The 17,995-nt window shown below is 51.0% G+C and overlaps 1 protein-coding gene across 1 annotated transcript in view; it reads right to left on the bottom strand.

The window, feature by feature from the left end:
* Positions 1–17,995, bottom strand: part of WIPF3 (WAS/WASL interacting protein family member 3) — a 73,232-nt gene that overhangs the window by 15,277 nt on the left and 39,960 nt on the right. Inside the window, exons 3-4 of the mRNA XM_036010450.1 lie at positions 4,835–4,967; positions 2,623–2,754 (exon numbers count right to left, since the gene is read on the bottom strand). Of these exons, the coding sequence (XP_035866343.1) occupies positions 2,623–2,754; positions 4,835–4,967 (265 nt within the window). The remainder of the gene's footprint in view (positions 1–2,622; positions 2,755–4,834; positions 4,968–17,995) is intronic.

Genomic DNA, 17,995 nt, shown 5'->3' on the forward strand with positions numbered 1-17,995 from the left:
CTATTTTAGTGACCTCTCCCTGCGAGTGCTGAGTCAGGGCTACATTATGACTTCTGGAGACCCTCTTCCTTCTTAAAAAAAATACTTAGAGCTACATTTTGTGAAGGCACTGGTGTAAAGACAAATATAGTATTTGACCCAAAAATTTGCCACCCACCCCGATTTTAACATAAATTCAAACGTTTTCATGGGCCCCTAAAAGCACTGTGAGCACTCGACACTGCTCTCCGGGCTTCATGGCTCTAAGCAGCCATACTACCCACTCACACATTTCCCTGTAGATGAATATTTACTGAGCACCTACTCTGTGCCAGGCATTTTTAAGGCAGTGATCAAAACATAGTTCCTGCCTTCATGGAGCATGCATTTAGAGGGGAAGACAGAAAATACAGGAGTAGATATATAATATATCCAATGGTAATAATAATAAAAGAAAAAAATTCAGCTAGAAGGGATATGCAATGAGAGGGTGACTCATTCTACATGGATGGGGAGTAAAGCCTCACTAAGTTGGTCAGATGGCCCTTGAGCAGAGACCTGAAGGGAGGGAGTAGCGAACCAAGTGGACACCTGAGAAAACGTGTTTCAGGCCTCGGGAGCAGTTTGTGCAAGGGCCCTGCGGCAGCAGTACACCTGGTAGGTGTAAGAACAGCAAGGAGGGCAGTGTGTGGCTGGAGCGCAGGGCGTGAGCCGGCAGGAGTGGTGGGCAAGAAGATCAGAGAGACGGCAAAGGGCCGAGTCCTTTTCCGTGAACGAGAAGGGAGCCGACGGGAGAGCTCTGAGAGGAGAGAGCCCTGGCTGTCTCACTCCAACATGGCACTAAGGCTGTGCACCTACTATTGATCTGTCCCTGACTTCCCTCCCGTGACAGGCATCATTAGCCACTTCATTGTGCGTTCTGACCTCCTCTACAGAGATCAACGCTTGACTGCACACGGTGGCTTCGACGTCTGACACCTGTGTCCTATTGGAGGCAAGCAGGAATACTGCCGGCTTCCTTTGTCCCATCCCTGTTATATCCCGACTGGGGTTATTTCCGTGAAGAGAAGCTAGCGGGATTTTTATATCTCCAAGAATGTTTCTTTGGTCCCAGGCAGGAAGTTGGAAAAAGAAGCAGGCACAGAAGAATGCCAGCTCTCAGGACGACCCTGGCACTGTCCCGTCTGACGAACCCTCAGCAAAAACGAGGACAGGAAATGCCCTCTGAGGGGGTTCCAGGGGGGTCTCAAAGCATCCCAGAGCCCTTATCTTTGCTGGACTTCATCAGTGGGTGACGGCAGCAAACGCATCCCTTAACGTCAAACAGTCCCAGCAAGAAATTTAGCAGAGTCGCATGGGAGGAGATGTTCTATACCTGGAATGTCTGGGGCTTGATATTTCTTGGATTAATAAAATTCTTTGAGTTTATCCAAAAAGAAAGAAAGAGAAGAAAGAAAGAAAGAAAGAAAGAAAGAAAGAAAGAAAGAAAGGAAAAGAAAAGAAAAACATCTATTTTTGCACATACTAAAGATACATTTTTCTAATTTTAAGGCAATGTTTTCCAAACATCTGACTGTGGTAGGCCAGTTGCAACAATGGACGTGATTGTCCACTCGTTCCTGACTCTATACCCTCTGCCACGTGATCTTGCAGCTCCTCTCACCGAGAGGTGAAGTCTGTTTCTCCGCCTTTGTCTCTGGCTGGCCTTGTGACTCACTTTGGAAAAGAGGATGCAATAAAAAGTAACACTGTGCCAATTCCAAATCTAAGCCTCAGGAGACTTTACATGCTTCTAGCCTCTCTGTGGGAACCTTGCCACCACTATAAAAACAAACCCTGAACATTCTGCTACATACTGAATGACCAAATGGCTCAGGCCAGTTGCCCCAGATGAGGCACCAAAGGTATCAGAAATGTAAAATTAGCAAAGCCATCTACCAACCTGTAGACACTAGAGGGTGCCCCGCTGAGACCACCCTAAATTGCCAACCCACAAATTGTAAACTGAACAGATGAGTGTTAGGGTGTTTTGTGACTTAGCAATACCTAACGGACACAGTGACACAATGACTGAGAACCCTTCGGACTCACTCATCGCCAGTGAGGCCACAGTGATGTCACAAATGTCTGTCTGCACTCTGCAGTCTGGGCCACAATCACGCCACCACTAAACACCATGCACTGCGGCAAGTCCGTCTTCATTTATTACAATGGGAGGACGTAAACAGATGGATGATTTGAAAGATCCCTTGAGCACAATCGTGGGCTTTGGAAATTTCTGGTGCTTAGGTTCCCAAATGCATGATCCCCTACCACACAGCTGTTCACTGAAAACACACCGCTCACTAGCGTGTGAAGGATCGCCCAGGTGGGTCTCCAAGTGAAGGAGGTGAAGATCACAAGATAGTGCCCTGGCTGGTGTGGCTCAGTGGATTGAGCACTGGCCTGCAAATCAAAGGGTCGTCGGTTCGATTCTCAGTCAGGGCACACGCCTAGGGTTGCAGGCCAGGTCCCCTGTAGGGAGCGTGCAAGAGGCAACCACACATTGGTGTTTCTCTCCCTCCCTTTCTCCCTTCCCTTCTCTCTAAAAATAAATAAATCTAAAAAAAATCACAAGATAGCTGGGTTTGGATTCCTCCTTACCTGCTGCATCCCTCTGGCCTGCTGGTCGCAGCACAGGAAAGCCACCAGCAAACAGACCTCCCAGGGCTGGGGGCGTGCTCCCTCCTTGAGAGTTTGCAGAACCTCCTCCTTCTTTGTTGGCGCCTTTAGAACCTTTAGAGAGAAGAGGCGAGTGGATGAAGACTCATGGGTAGAGCTGAGCAGCCCGTTCTCACCCTGGGGCGTGGTCTGGCAATGCCAGTGGCAGCCTGCCGGTTCCTCCAACCTGCGGGACCTGTGATGCTGCCCTTCCAGATGGCATCTTTGCCAAACTCCCTCTGCCTAGACCCCCTGCAGGCTCAGGCCCGGGCCTGTCTGCTGCCCTCTCTGGGTCTCCCGAACAACCAACCATCAGTGGCTGACCACTCTGCAAAGCGACCTAAAGCAAGGGACCCAGACACCGCCATTTAGTAGATGTCAGTGGAGGAACTGGCAGCACCTTTCAAAGGAGAAAACCTAGACAAGACGGGTGCAGGGCTGGTTTTGTCTTCCACTGGGAGGACTAGCCAGAGGAGACCCGCAGATCCAGGCAGCAATTTTAACTTCTCGTCCGCAGAGCCTGGCCCAGAACGGCAAGCCGGAAGGGAAGGTGTGCAGTGACTGACGGGGTGCTTCAGCATTTCCCTTCCTGAGCACTCACTCCTGAGCCCCCGCACGCTCCCCTGCGCCTTCTGGTCTATGGAGGAGAAAGCCTGTGAGCCCCGGAGGAGAAGGGTCACCAAGTCCAGACTTCTGGATGAGTGTGCTTACCAACTACATAACAGGGGAAGACAATCAGCTCAGACAAGGGCTCCTGGTAAAAAAGTCTTCACAACCTGAATCTAATGAGCACAGAGAAATGAAGGCACAGTGCCCACTGGTGGATGAAGGTGGCCAGATTATTCTAAATATTAATATTACCTATTACTAGCTCATTGGAATGATTAGTGAGTATTCCAATAAAATGGACTTATCTGTTCATTGGGCTTAATCAATTAGATAGTGGGTCTCACCAGACACAAATTTCTAATTTGGTTGTGGGAAATATTTCTTAAAATAATTTGTCTGTCCTTGTGTATTAACATAGATAGCAATCACAGATACTAGATTCTCATATTTTTAGGACTATCTTTGAGAATTAACATCATGCTCACCATTAAAAATATATGAAGATGTGGTAATACCTTACAATAAATAGTTCTGCATGTTATCTCAACCTTCCCCAGCCCTGACGCACACGAGACACAGCAGGTGTTATTATCCCTCCCATTTTGCAGGTGAGCAAACTGAGTCTCGGAGAGGTGCCGTGCTTTGCCTGGTGGCAGAATGAGAAGTCCCCTGACCCAAGCACAGACTCCATTTGCCCTGTCATCTTCTAGAAGACACAGACAGCTGCCGTCATGTGATCCCGTGAGGGGATTCCGAATCAATCTTTTTCCTTGTGGGAAAACAAAAAGTTCGTGTTGTTTCGTGTTGAGACTCTATGTTTGCTCTCACTGAGTTTGAGGGCTCTGCTGACTCGGTGACGTTCCAGTGTCAGCTCACGGTGGAGAAGCACAGAGCAGGTGGTACAGCCCTATGACGAGGTATCCGTCGGCAGTAAAGAGGGGAGAAGGGCTGGCTCCTGCTACGTGCATGAGCCTGGCAGACATGACGCCCAGTAGAAGGAGCCAGCTCCAGAGGCCACATGCTGTATGATTCCATTTATAGGAGCTAGCCCCACATAGGCAAATCCACAGACACGGCCAGCAGACTGAACGGTTGCCAGGGGCTGGGGCTGGGGGGCATGGGGAGGGACTGCCAGTGGGTCTGGGGTGTCCTCCTGGGGCGCTGGAATGAGTGCTTCGGGACGAGATGGAGGTGATGGCTGCACCACACTGCGAACATGTAAATGCCGCTGAATTGAATGCTTTCAATGGGTACCAGGGTGAATTTGGTCACAATTTAAAAAGTTATGTCGCCATGAGATTTTTTTTTTAGCACTTGAAGAGTGAGGAGAGGAGAACCCTACACACTGTCTACACACCTGGGAGGGAAGCGCCGAGTCTCCACCCACGTGGCCTGTACGCCGAGCAGGTCTGAGACAGTGCGACTTCTGTCCTGGGTAATGGACGTGGCCCCCGCCCAGAGCAAGCCAGGGGCACCTGCCTGAGCCTCCCGTGGCCTCCCGTGGCCTCCCGTGGCTCGCGCAGTCCTGGCCCACGCGCTCACTTACTCTCGATCTGCGGGGCACTGCGGTCATTGATCTGTGTGACCTTCCGTAGGCGGGTTCCTTGCTGGATGTCGGCCAGCAGTGCACTCCGACCTTTGGGGTCTACCTTCTTCAAGCCGGACGCGTCTGCACTCACCTGTAAGGGAGCAGGAGGGAGCTGATTATAATCACGTAGAACATCTGTGGATAAGCCCAAGGTCCTGTCCCCTGTAAGGTTTACCTCCCGTAGCTCTCGGCCTTACCCGCTTGTCCTGCCCTGCACCCTTCCTAAGGCCGGTCTCACCTGGACCTCTGTGCAGCTACCTGCAAGTCTCCGTGGAGACTCACCTCCTGCCCTGCTCACACCCCTCTCCCTGGGGACCCAGAAGGGGCTCTTTGGGCTTCTTCCTTCAGGAAGCCTAAATCACTGACCCTCCTCCTCCTCCTAGCTAAGCCCCACCGGCAGGCCCGGGCTTCCAGCTGGGTGTTCCGGACCCGCTCCCAGGTTCGGAGTGGCCGCCCTGCCTGGTGTCCGCTCCTGGAGCAAACTCTGCTGGCTTCAGCTCGACAATGGGAGTTGGTCGTGTCGCCCTGCCTTGCCCTGGGCCACTCGGAGTGGCACTAAGTTGCACTCCGTCACCTGGTCCTCATCCTCCCTGCTGCCGGGTGGCCCATTATGCCTCCTAACTGAAGCAGATTCAGCCCCAAGAGCAGGTTTTGAGGGAGGGGCGGTGGTCTTCCTGTGACCATGGAGCACCGGGGGAGCTGGGGCGCAGAGGCGGCATAAAGGTAAGCAGACGGGGAGGGCCGGGGATTACAGGGAAGGGTAAGTGCCTGCCCACTTTCTGGGCCCGGTGTCTGGTGAGCTTGCCCCCATTGTACAGATGACAAAACTGAGGCTACGAAATTGTCTGTTCAAGGTCACAGAGTTCAAGCCCAGATCTGCTCAGTTCCAAAGGCCATGTGCTTTGTACTTGGCTATCAAGGTCATGTGCCATGGCTGGGCTAAGTGTCCTATGGACTACTAAAATGCGTCGTAAATACATTTGTGAGAATAACCTTCATTCTAACTCTGCAAGTAGCCCCAGGTCCAGCTGTTTCGCTTCCACTGTGGCTTGAGCTGACATGCCAGGGGTCTCCATGGACCATCAGATCCAGGGGGCACCGAACAACACGTGTAGGTTGGTGGCAAATAAGGGAGGGGTGGGGCTGCCTTGAAGACAGTCAGGGGGATCCTCCGAAGTTAGGTTTGCACCACGTGACCTGAGAGCTGGTTAACCGTGCCTCAAAGCATGAAATACCATGTGTCTTCAGCCTTCCCTATAAACAGCACCACTTAGAGGTCTTTTCTGACCCCCAGCCTAAATAAGACCACCCAGTGTTCTCTCTTGGGGTGCCCTATTCTTTTTCCCTGGTAACTTTTATCACAGGGTGTATGTTTGTATTTTTGTTTCACGGTGGACATTTTCCACTTGTGCCTATGAATTTAAGGTTTACTCTCCCACGTTTCTCTGTCAGGAAAAAGATCTCGTTCATTTTGTTCACCAATATGTCCCCAGAGAGTAGGACAAGGACTGGCCCCAGATGGGCCCCAAAACTGTTCACCGGGTGAATGAATGAGTGAATGAGTGAGTGAGTGAATGAATGAACTAGACCCAGGATATATAGCATATCGACCTTGTCCTCAAGGGCAAGCATGTGTACAGGGAGACTGGACATACACACATGGGATAAAGCCACTATGTCATGCGGCATGTGACCACGGGAGTCCCCCAGAGAGGGAGACCCCGGAGAACTCAGCAATGGCCACATTTGCCCAGCTGAGCAGGCTGCAAGGGAGATAGGAGACCTTAGAAGGTCCTTGAAATACAGACAGGAGTTACGGGTCCTTGCTGCGGCCATTTTTGTTGTCATTGTTCAGAAAAGGACGAGCCAGCTTTGCTGACTAGACTGTCGGAGACTCCGTCAGGTCACAGGCTGGAAACAAAGTCCGCTGTGGTCTTAGCGAAAATGTGCCGAGTCTGCGTTTTCCCGGGCTGTCTCTTCAGCACGACGACTCTCTGAAGGGCGCAAGCTCCACAGTGGGGTCTTAGGAGAGGGGCTCATGAGTGATGGCCAACAACAGAGCCCGGGGCAAGGGACGTCAGCCCTAGCGCCGTATCCGTTTTAGGCATGGGTGTGAGAACGCACATGCACGGCACAGGGGTTCCCACCAGGCATGCTTAGAAACTCCTACGTATAGAACATTCACATCAATAAGTTAAACAGTAAAGTTTTGAGATTTCTAAAGTTTATTAAAAATCTTATCTATAGACAGTGACAGGAATGAAGGGTTGACAGAAATATCACGACCCTGGCCAAGAGGGTAGGGCAACTTTTCTAAGAATCTGGCGTGGCAATCGCAGACACGTGTCGGGGCCGGGCGCAGGGGAGAGAGAACACGCATTGTCACCGTCTTCCTCGTTACAAGGCAAACGACATGGAGTCACAAAGTCAGGCGTGACCCAACCCGGGTGGTGGCCTTGAGGAAGGCTGGGCTGGAAAGGGGCGTTCCTCTGATTAAAGAAGCAGCGAGGTGAGCAGCCCTTGCCCTCGTGACACGGTGAAGGCGTGGGGAGGGGTCATTTCAACTAATTTAGACTTGATTTTTAATTTCTTATCAAAATCACCCCCTGACTCCCTGACCTTGCCCATCTCAGTTTTCAGGCACGGGCTATGAAGGAAGTTGTGTGTCTTTGGGAGAGTGATTGTAAACAGATTCTCTACTTAGCACAGGTCCCAATAGGTTGTTGTTTTTTTTTTAAAAGATTTATCTATTATTAGAGAGAGGGGAAGGGAAGGAGAAAGAGAGGGAGAGGAACATCGGTGTGAGAGAGAAACACCGATCGGTTGTCTCTTGCACACAACCCAACCGGAGACCAAACCCACAACACAGGCGTGGGCCCTGACCGGGAATCCAACCGGCCAGCTTTCGCTTTGTGGGACGACGCCCAGCCCACTGAGCCGCACGGGTCAGGGCAGTGTGTTCTAGATGACTCCACATGACAGATTTGTTGACAGACGCCTTCCAGATCAGCAGGAGGACAGGGCGGGGCGCGTCATGTTTACAGGACACAGCTCAACTTGCGGACTAAATTTAACAAGCCTCCTGTGACTTTCTGGCTCTTCCCTGCTCAGGCTGGAGCCTGACGGTTTTCCACTAGAGGGCTCCCCTCTCCTGGTGTTAATAGGTATCCTCCAATGCTCTCCAGGGGGTAGAAAAGGATGAATAACTTCGTGGCTAAGGTGACCATGTAGATGGAGGCTTAACCGGTGTTGTACAAAAAGGCACCTGAGGATGTACAATTTGCACATCGGAAACTCTACTACGTAGTGACAGTTGTTCTTGTCATCTGCAGTATTTATTACCAATTAAATGAAAATTGACTTCTTAAGAACCTACAACCCTAAGAAGTCTTTTTACTGTGGTGACAGCCTACAGAAACAGGGAGGAGGAGATTTCCAAATACTCACTGGCTTTTATTCTGCGCAAATCCCGATTATTGGCGACTTTACTAAAACATAATCAAGGGAGAGAAAGCTATTCCTGGACACTTTTCCTATGGCAAATATATCCACCAAACCCACTTCCTCCCCCTTATCCCTTGCCTCCCCCCACCCCACCCCTGCACCAAATGATAAAGTAAAACATCACTTCAGAGTCTCCTGAGGTTCTTGGTTGCTAGCACTGTTACAGAGTGTGACAATTTGCTGGGTTCCGCACAAGGCTGTTGCTGACTCAGTGCTCCTAGAGCCAGCTTCAAACGGAAGAGCCCTGGTCCTCAGAAGACGCGAACCAGCAGCAGACTCATGCAAACCAGCTCACCGCTGGGGCTGCAAGGGCTGGAAAAGGGAAGCCAACCCATGAGATCGGGGACACGGACACTGACTGGCAGTGCTCACACTCACAGAGCCAAGGGCGGGGAGCCGTCTGCCCTCTTTTCCTGATAAGTTATACACTTGTTTGCACACCCATTGGTCGTCCCAACAAGGGACTCGATCCGGCTGGGAAGAAAGATGTCAGTTCAGCCCAGATCAAATCCTTGAAATGCACAGCCTTTCTGCCAACCGCCACTTCGCTACCAGAGGCCATGACGGCCCCCGTCCGATCGATACCGGTGTCCGTGAGAAACGCTAATAAAAATCTAGCCGGCTGAGCCAAGCCTAGCAGGTTGTTTGTCTTAAGGCTGATCAAAACCGTCTCACTTTCATACAGTGTCAGCCTCGCGGCCTCTAAAGATGCGTTCCCCAGTGCGGCTGTTACACCTAAAATTAGTCCTCAGGTTTCCAGGCACGCAGTCTGCTCACCCCTCCAGGTCTCAGCCTCCTCCCGCGCCCTCCGGACTTGGGGGCAGACAGCAGCCAGGGCACCTGCCTTGCATGAGCACGCCTGAGTCCCTCCACAGCCAGTCTGGCCCGTAGGCTGCCTGGGGGAGCCTGGGATCCAGGAAGAGATCACTGGTGAGTATTTTCAGACAACTAACTGTCCCCTGCCAGGCCTGAAGCCATGTTCCCTGCACTGCAAATGTGTGCAGAAGTCAAGTGGTTCCAGGATGAGGCGTCTCGCAATCTAGTAGTTCTACGTCTCATTTTTGGAAATGCAAATATGCAATTACGATCCATGAGCAAAAAGAACGGACCCTCTAACCTTTATAAAGCCTGCTTTATGGGGCGACAGACTTGTTGCCTGGAGTGGAGAGCTCCCTCATCCACTGCCACCTCTCTTCCCAGGAGGTAAAGCAGATTCAGGGCCTTTTGTTGGGGCTACAGGCTGCGCATCACCCGAGCCTGCCTTTCTCCGCACAGCTGCCGGACATGTCCCTTCCCTCCATAAAACTCTGCCGGCCCCCCACTGCCCTCAGAACCGTGTTCAAATCCCTTCATGTTGAGCAAGGCCCTTAGGGGCCAGCCCAGACTTCCGCTCCCGCAGCGTTCGATGCTGGAGCTCACCCCTGGACTTCAGCCTGGGCTCATCTGTCTGCTCCTGGTACACTGGTCTCTTGGCTGCTTTCCAGGGAGCTTCCTGATCCTGGAAGGCCGGCTGAGGAGCCCTGTCTTGTTCCTAGAGCAGCATGCTCACCCTTACCAGAGTACCGCTCCGCCCCCAGGTCATGGGACTCCATTCAAAACCTGTGGTGGTCTTCCATCTCACTCGTGTTAAAAAATTTCAAGTCCTCACTGATATGATCTGCTGGGTGGACTGCATTTCCTCACGCTACCCGGAGTTTACCCATAAACGCCAGCATTTTCCCACCCGCCCCAGTGTCATAAAGCAGTTCCACCGTGTGGCGAGCGGTACTGCCAGTACTCATTTCTAGCAACAGCAACAGCTCCGATTCCAACTCGAACGAGGGCTCTGAGACGTGTCTGAGCAGAGCCCGTGGGCCGTTCCAGAGGCCGGGTCTGGGGATTCTGCTGTTCCAGAGCCGTTCATTGAAAAGGAGGTCAGGATATGGGTGGCAGATTGGACCCTGGACAAAAGCACGCCTTCCAGTGCACGGGGTGCTCATTTAATCTGCTACAGAGCAAGATGAGTTTGTAAGTAGTTCACGGACAGTGTGGAGAGAAGGAGCTGAAAAGGTGGCAGACATCAGCAGAGCAAATTCCTCTGTTACTAATGTAGCCCAATAATATTTAAGACACGAGCGCTGACTCTGTGCCAGGCTTTGGGTTGGAAGGGAGGGAGCTGCCAGCATCCTGTTCTCAGGGCGTGGAAGTACGTGGGTGGGACCTTTGCATGACAACATAGGTATGTCCATGTATAGAGTACATGTACACACACATCTATATTTGTGTGCATGTGCGTACTGCATGCACACAGGCATATACACATATATCCCTCATTATTTATTTTCTGGACCTGCGCCCCCAAGCTGGCCTCCACAACCAGGACCCTAACCTATCTTCAAGGCCACCCTCGTGGTCGTATTGAAAGTACCCATTGTCTGCCGCTCCTTCTCAAAACGCTGCGGCGACTCTCCACTCTCCACCACGTCAAGGAACGCACCCGCGCTGCCCCAGGAACCGTCCACCTTATTCACGTTTCTTGAGGAGTTCGAGCTGCTGTGGGCTTCTCGCCTGTTTCTTTTCCACTCACAAGCCTGAGCTCCGGCTTCTGCCTCTTCTGGAAATGCCCTCCCTGCCCCCAATGCTACACACCCGCTAAGGCGCTTACTTTTTTCTTAAGCGTTACATTAAAGAGTTTACTTTACAAAATCCTTTTTGTCTGTGTAACTTCTTCAACAAATCTTTTCCTTGTCTGATCCACACCCAGCCGCAAAGCACCTGTAGTTCCCTACTGCACTACTCAGATCTTGCCAAATATTATAGTTTTCTATATGTTGGTGTTTCCAATGTGTAAATGATACTAAAGCCATTTTCCTGTTAGCATCAGCATATCTTGCTTTTTACAAACCATGTGAGCAATCTATCAGCATTTTGTAGACATTAACTCCACATGCACCTTGGCCCCTGGGTCCCTGACACCTGTGGGCTCAGGCGAAAATGCAGGTGCGGGAGGAGAAGCTGCTGCTTCCGGTTTGCTGCAGCCTGGACCCTTCGCTGCCCTCACTCTCCACCCTTTGGTCGTTCTGTCCCTAGAAGTGAGAGTTCAGTTTGGTGCCACTCCCTCTTTTCTGATGATGCCAACACTCCTAGGCTTTTAAGATGAAGATGGGATTACGAGAAAACCTGATTTTGAAACCTACATCGGATCATCACCGGGAGTCGAGGCCGGGCAGCAGGCTAGGGTTGCTAACAAATAACCCGCAGTTTCAACAGCGTCTCCGATCTGCTTGGGGTGTCACGTCTTCTGCTTCTTTTGGACAAAAAGTACTTCTGAAAAGAAACAGGCCTGCCCGGTCCCAACCCTCCCAGCAGATTGATTTGCGAACTGTATCCAGTTCGGCTCGACTTCAGCACGACTGTTTCTGTGAAAGGCTTCCTCCTTTTCCTCCCAGGCGTGAAACCCACGACTCCTTTCCCTGTGCCACTGGAAATAACCGACTTATGCTGAGACCTGGCTCCTGCTCTTTACCACGCGTGCACAGGTGGTTTGGAGTCTCGGTGAGGAGGCTGCAACATGCCAAGGGTGACAGTGGCAACAATGGCGATAATGAAAGGAAATGAGAAGACCTTTGTGTATGCCGGGCACCATTCCAAGTATTTTATATGCATTGACTCATTCAAAGGGCCCTCGAACAACTCCTTGACGTAGGTAATAGTTGTGAATATTATGTCCAGTTTACGGATGGGGCGAAGCAGGCTATCTAACTACCACTAGGACATGGAGAGCTAAGAAGTGAGCCAGGCATCTCTTAACCACCATGCTGTACAGCCTTTTAGTAGTAACACCACCCAGGGAAATCGTGAAGGTGAAACACCCGGGAAATATATGGCAAGCCTGCAGCCAGAGGAAGGAGGTGATCCAGTTGCCCCCTGGATCATGGGACCATGGTAGGTATCGCCTCACAAAGGGTGTGACAGCCAGAGGTGGGAGGAGGAGGCAGGGCAAGGGTATCAGAAGAAAAAGGAAAGGTAGGCAGAGAGAGAGAGAGAGAGAGAGAGAAAGAGAGAGAGTGTGAGAGTGAGTGTGTGTGTGTTGCTTCTCACAAGGCTGGGGCCCAGGGAGCGAAGAGCTAGGCCCCTGCCAGGGCCCGAGAGGAGGGCTGAGGCTGAGGGACGGGCTCCGAGACAGCCCGCGGAGCGCCCTAAACGTGAGCCGGCGGCCGTCCTGGCACGGGGAGGGCTGGGAGCACCTAAAATGGAAACTGCGCAGAGTAACCCTACGCCAGGAGGCTGATACCCTCAGCCGTAAATAGCCTGCACCTGAACCTCCCTCGTCAGGTAACACAGAGCCTCCGTGGGCCAAGCCTGCCGGTCCACCTCTTTCTTTCCAGGTGTCAGCCCCTGATCTCCTTTCACACCCTTCTGCGGGCTGCGGGCTGGGGGCTGTGGGCTCCAGCACCGGGGCCTCCCTTGACTGACTCCGGAATAGGTAAGGACTAGGAAGATTGCCCCGGGATGAAAGGAGACCAAGGCAATAACCAAGAGGGGGGCATCCCCAAATTTCTGGAGAGTTCAAGATATTTCCTAAAGATGGTACCTATGATAGATAATGATGTGCATGGAGCTCACAGTCCCTTTGTAGGTCCTTTGTATGGAGAACCCAGCAGAACGCTCTGGGTCCAGACTGGACTGGACCCTACAGAACCTATGATTCACAGCTCAGCCCAAGGGCAGCGCTGAAAGGGTCTGGCTGCTGAATCTGATCATACCCCCACCCATTTCAGAACCTGCTTCCAAGCTCCTCTGGCTGGGTCCCTAGGTCACCAGACTTGGGCTGCTCAGCATAGGTGCCCCCTAACTCTGCAATTACTCTTGGACCTAGGTCAAATATAAATAAATACGGAACATCGTTTCCACGCCATCCTTCTCAGGAAAAGTATATGTTGTTCTTCTAGTCCTGCTAGCATTGCCCAATGAGCCTCTTGCTCTCCTCGCTCCACAGCAAATATCCGCCGTGCATCTCCTATGCGCAGGGCCGGAGCCGGGGGAAGCCAGGCACTTCCACATATTCCTTGCTGGGTAAGACTCAGAAATGTGCCAGCCGAGCAGAAAGATCTGGAATCCACTCAGTCTATGTTTGGACCTCGCTGGCACGCAGGCAACACAGAGAGGCCACGGCAGCGTGAGCAGAGCCCGCAGCCCCGGGCTGCGCTTCCGACTGGCGGCTGAGCATCCCCATGGAGGTGTCCCGCTGGTAGGCTACGCTGAGCACCATGAAACAAACTCGCTATCTCCCCCGTATCACCCACCAACGACAGACACACACACACACACACACCTGTTATTGCTCTGGTGATATGGATCTCAGCAATATCCCTCTAGTCAACCAGGCTCAAAATCAAGACCTGCCCAGACCACACCCTTGGCATCCTATCATTTCTCAAACCTATCTACTATCAGCTTTACTTCCAAGACGTGTCCCTAATTCCTTCTGTCCTTTCCAGCTCCTCTGCTGCTTTCCGTGTTCACGCATCACTCGTGGATCATAAACACTGCCTTATCTTGCATGGAACAAGCACTCCAAAAAGTTCACGAAAATAAAACTTGCTTTTTAGTGTGAAAAGGCGGTGCGAATTAAAAATAAAAATAAGTATTTTTGTCATGACCATCACAGAAGGGGCCGGCGGGAGCACTTGAAGTGTGTGACTCACACAACAGACGCTTGTTGACGGCATGCCTGTATATTTTTAATGAAATGGGGCCACCTCAAAGCCTCCTTTAAAAATACAGTAGCATCTGTTTAGCCGCATGCCAGCAAGTGTGGAGGAGAGCAGAAATAAACCGAAGGTCACGACAGCTGCAGTGAACCGAAGTGACACGCGGGCTTGCCTTGTTCTTAATAACCATCGACACGGCTCTGTGACAGCTATGACAGGGAAAGAATTGCGCTTAAATGGAACAGGCCCATCATCGGAGGAAGTGGATTGTAACAGAATAAAGAGGGGCTATTTTTAGGTGATTTCTCTCAACTGTATTTTTGTCTCACACCTAAAATTAGGCCCGCGGCTCAAAGCCGTCTGTAAGCAGCGCGGTGGAGGCTGACACAACCGTTCGCCACCACGGCTCTCTGCAAACGGAGATCCAGCCCCGCTTCCTATCCTTCCTTTGCGCCCCCGGGGTCTCGGCCTCCTGGGCGTCTCGGGGAAGCCCACCCTACGTAGGGAGAGGCCACAGCCCTGCTGGGGGAGAGGCCACGGAAGACCACCAGGCTACCGGCACTGGTGGTGAGAGACGTGCTCCTTCCAGGCCGAAGGCTGTTCCGAGGATGGAGCTGCTGGAAGTCGCAAGACTCTTTAGGGAATGAGAACATCGACAGAGTCAAACACACATCAGCTGCCTTCGATGTGCCAGCTCCGACTCTGATCTCTAGCTCACTTAATTCCATTTTAAGAACCAGCAGTCTGGGTCCTGGCAGAAACTGTGACTACATTATACAGTAAATGTAAGACACTCTAAAAAAAGTTAATACATAAACATTTTTTAAAATTACATTTTAAAAATGCTACCCATCTTTGGTACTTGTTCTGTTCATTCTGAGTAACGATGCCATCGGAGGAACGGTTTTAAAGATGACGAATCATGAACAAAATAGGGGATTTGAGTCTTAACGAGAAAATGGAAGTTGATAGCGGGGGAGGCTTTGTGGGTGTGGAGGCAGGAGGTATGAGGAGACTGTGCTTTTTGTTTAATTTTGGTGGGAAGCTTTAACTGCTTTAAAAATAAAGCCTACTTTTAAAAAAATCAAATCACATACACACCGAGAGATGCATTCTAGTGTTTGCATGGAAACAAGTTAAAGAATTCATGGCATTAAAGCTTTCTGGTCCCTGAAGCCACAGGGTGGGGTGGAGGAATGGGGCAGGGCCCAGATAACGCCAGTGGCCAACGACTGGTCCCCAGAACCCGGTCTGGAAAGTGTGTTTTATCTTTGAATTAGCGGTTGCCCGTGCAGAGCTCTTAGATTGTTTTGTTAACAAATGGAAGAGATAAACACTAGCTAAACGACCAACCAAATCTGCAGAAGCAAAGTACTGTGGCCAAGTGTGTGGAAGAGGCATTCCACACAATGGCTGTGTCAGCGTTTGGGGGGATGAGGTGGAGCGTAACGAAAGAAAAAGAAATTAATACATGTATTTGTATTTTTCTCAAATAATTGGGGGAAATGGTGCCATGGTTGTTTTTAAAAGAAAAACTACTCGGTTCAGCTTCTGAAATGCTGGCGTACGAGGGAACAAGGTTTAATTGCACTGTGTTGCAGAGCCAGGACACGGGCAGGCGAGTGGGGCGTCTCAGGTACAAAATGTGGGGGGGCGGGAATGTCAGTGCCGGGATAAGAGCCTGGGGGTGGGGGGCTCGGGCTCTGTCGCCCACTCCAGTGAGGAAGGCAGGCATGTCCACCCGGCCCCTTAAAGCCCAAGGTCGGCTGCCACTCGGCTCGGGCTCAACAAACTGCACGCTAGTCCTGGCTGCAACGAATCCCTATTGCTTTGAATTCTTCCCTTCCCTGTGTCTAATCCCAGAGGGGCGGCCAGTGGGCTTCACTGATTTGGGACTCTCACAGCCTAGCAGAGTGATTTACAGACAGACAGACAGACAGACATTCGAGTAGCATATACCTATTGACAGGTGGTTTTTAAAGAGTTGCTAATGAAATGGAATGAAAGTAGAAAAATAACAAAACAACCTTTTCCCCTCAGCTTCTTCTGGTGCCCACGAGGTTCTTACATGACGTGTATCCCACCCCATCCACCTTCTGTCCAAGGGCATCAGCCCATTTTATAGCAACAACCAGTGATCCCACAGGGCAAGATAAATGTAAATAAAAATATCCAGGCTGACAATGACCTCCTTGTACTGATTTTTAAAGAGAAGACTAATGATCAAGTGTTTTACTTCTCAAAATTTTAAAGTGGGAAGGAAACAAAGTTATTTTAAGTATGACCAATAGGTAGGGAGGAAAAAGCTATACTTTTAAAGAGAGAAAAGGAAGCTGCGTAGTCGGGGCAGGGACGTGGAAGGATGCACAAAAAGGAAAGGAGAAGTATGTACAGTCGTCCTGTCCACACGGATGGAGGGGGGTGTGTGCAGCGGGTGTTCAGGGAAGAGACAGAGAAGCACAGGCCGTGAGAGGGACCGCTGTATCCATTTCTGCATCTACATCCATCCACCTGCACACACACGGGTAGGAGGGGCACCGAGAAGACATATTGGGAGGTAAATAGGTTGCCAGATACAATACAGGATGACCCATTAAATTCGAATTTTAGATAAGCAACAAAAATTTTTAGTGTAATTATGATATATTTCCACCCTACTTATACTAAAACAATGACTTGGTTTCATCGTTAAGTAATTTAGCTGTTTGGTTGTTTAACTAAGATTCAAGTTTAACCGGGGGTCATATTTTCATTTGTCGACTCTGGCAACAGCGATAAGGCAATGAAGGGAAGGTCGAATGAGAAAATGTAAAGGAGACGAGAAAAAGGAAGGAGTAAGATGATTTGGAAATAAATGAACTTTCACTTCTTGTAGTTTCTGGGGTCCCGGGAAAGACTTTGAACTACTTTGCACTTGGGCAAATGCAGGCCTACACAGGACCTCCTGGGCTCGCCCCGGGCTCCCCCACCGGCTCCGGCCACAACTGAATGCCATCGTTCCAGCCAGAATCGGTCCCAGCGAAGTCCCGAGAAGGGGGTCAGCAGCTGCTGTGTGGCATGCAAACAGAGCAACTTCCTGTATAATGGATGCTAAAATGATCTCAGGTTGCAAGGAATAGACGCAGCTCTCCGTGGAAGGGTCCAGAAATAGAAGTTCTCTGCCCATCAATCCTGAAATGCATTATCTCTGCAGCACACTCAGCACTTTGTGTTATTAGACGCAAAGGCCGCAGAGGCCTGTAGACGAGGTCTTAGAGGCAGAAGGCCCCTTCCAATCAGCAAATCTGCTTTTCTAAACAGTAGACGAGATGAGACACAACAGAACACGTAAGAATAAAACAACAACAAAAAAGCACAGAGACATGGGGGGGCGGGGGAGAGAAGGTGCCTACACAGCCGGGGAGTGAAGATCCAAGAGGCGGGTCCTTTCTGGGGATGTTGACGCCGGAACGCGATTGGCCCCAAGACCCCTCCTCAAGGTGGGGGGCGGGAGAGCAGAGAGGACAGAAGCTGGGGCGTCACCGCACTGGGGGAGCTGGTGAGTGGCTTCTGCACTGGCCTGCTAATAAAGGCACTGTGTGTTCGTTCAGGTACCACAGCCTGAGTGCGCTGAGCAAGAGAAGTTTATTTTCCTGTAGTCCAAGAGGCTAGAAGTTCAAGATCAAGATGTTGACACGGTTGGTTTCTCCTGAGGCCTCCCTCCCTGGTTTACAGGTGGCTGACCACCTTCTCCCTGCCTTCACACGGTCATCCCTCTGTGTGTGTCTGTGTCCTGAGCTCCTCTTCTTATAGGGACACCAGTCCTGTTGGATTAGCCCCACCCTGAAGACCTCATTTAACCTTACTTCCCTTTTTAAAGACCCTATCGGCCACATTCTGGGGTCCTGGGGTTTCGGACTTCAACTTATGAATTTAAGAGCAG

The sequence above is a fragment of the Phyllostomus discolor genome, chromosome 10 (genome assembly GCF_004126475.2).
Source record: "Phyllostomus discolor isolate MPI-MPIP mPhyDis1 chromosome 10, mPhyDis1.pri.v3, whole genome shotgun sequence".
NCBI classification, from domain to species: domain Eukaryota; kingdom Metazoa; phylum Chordata; class Mammalia; order Chiroptera; family Phyllostomidae; genus Phyllostomus; species Phyllostomus discolor.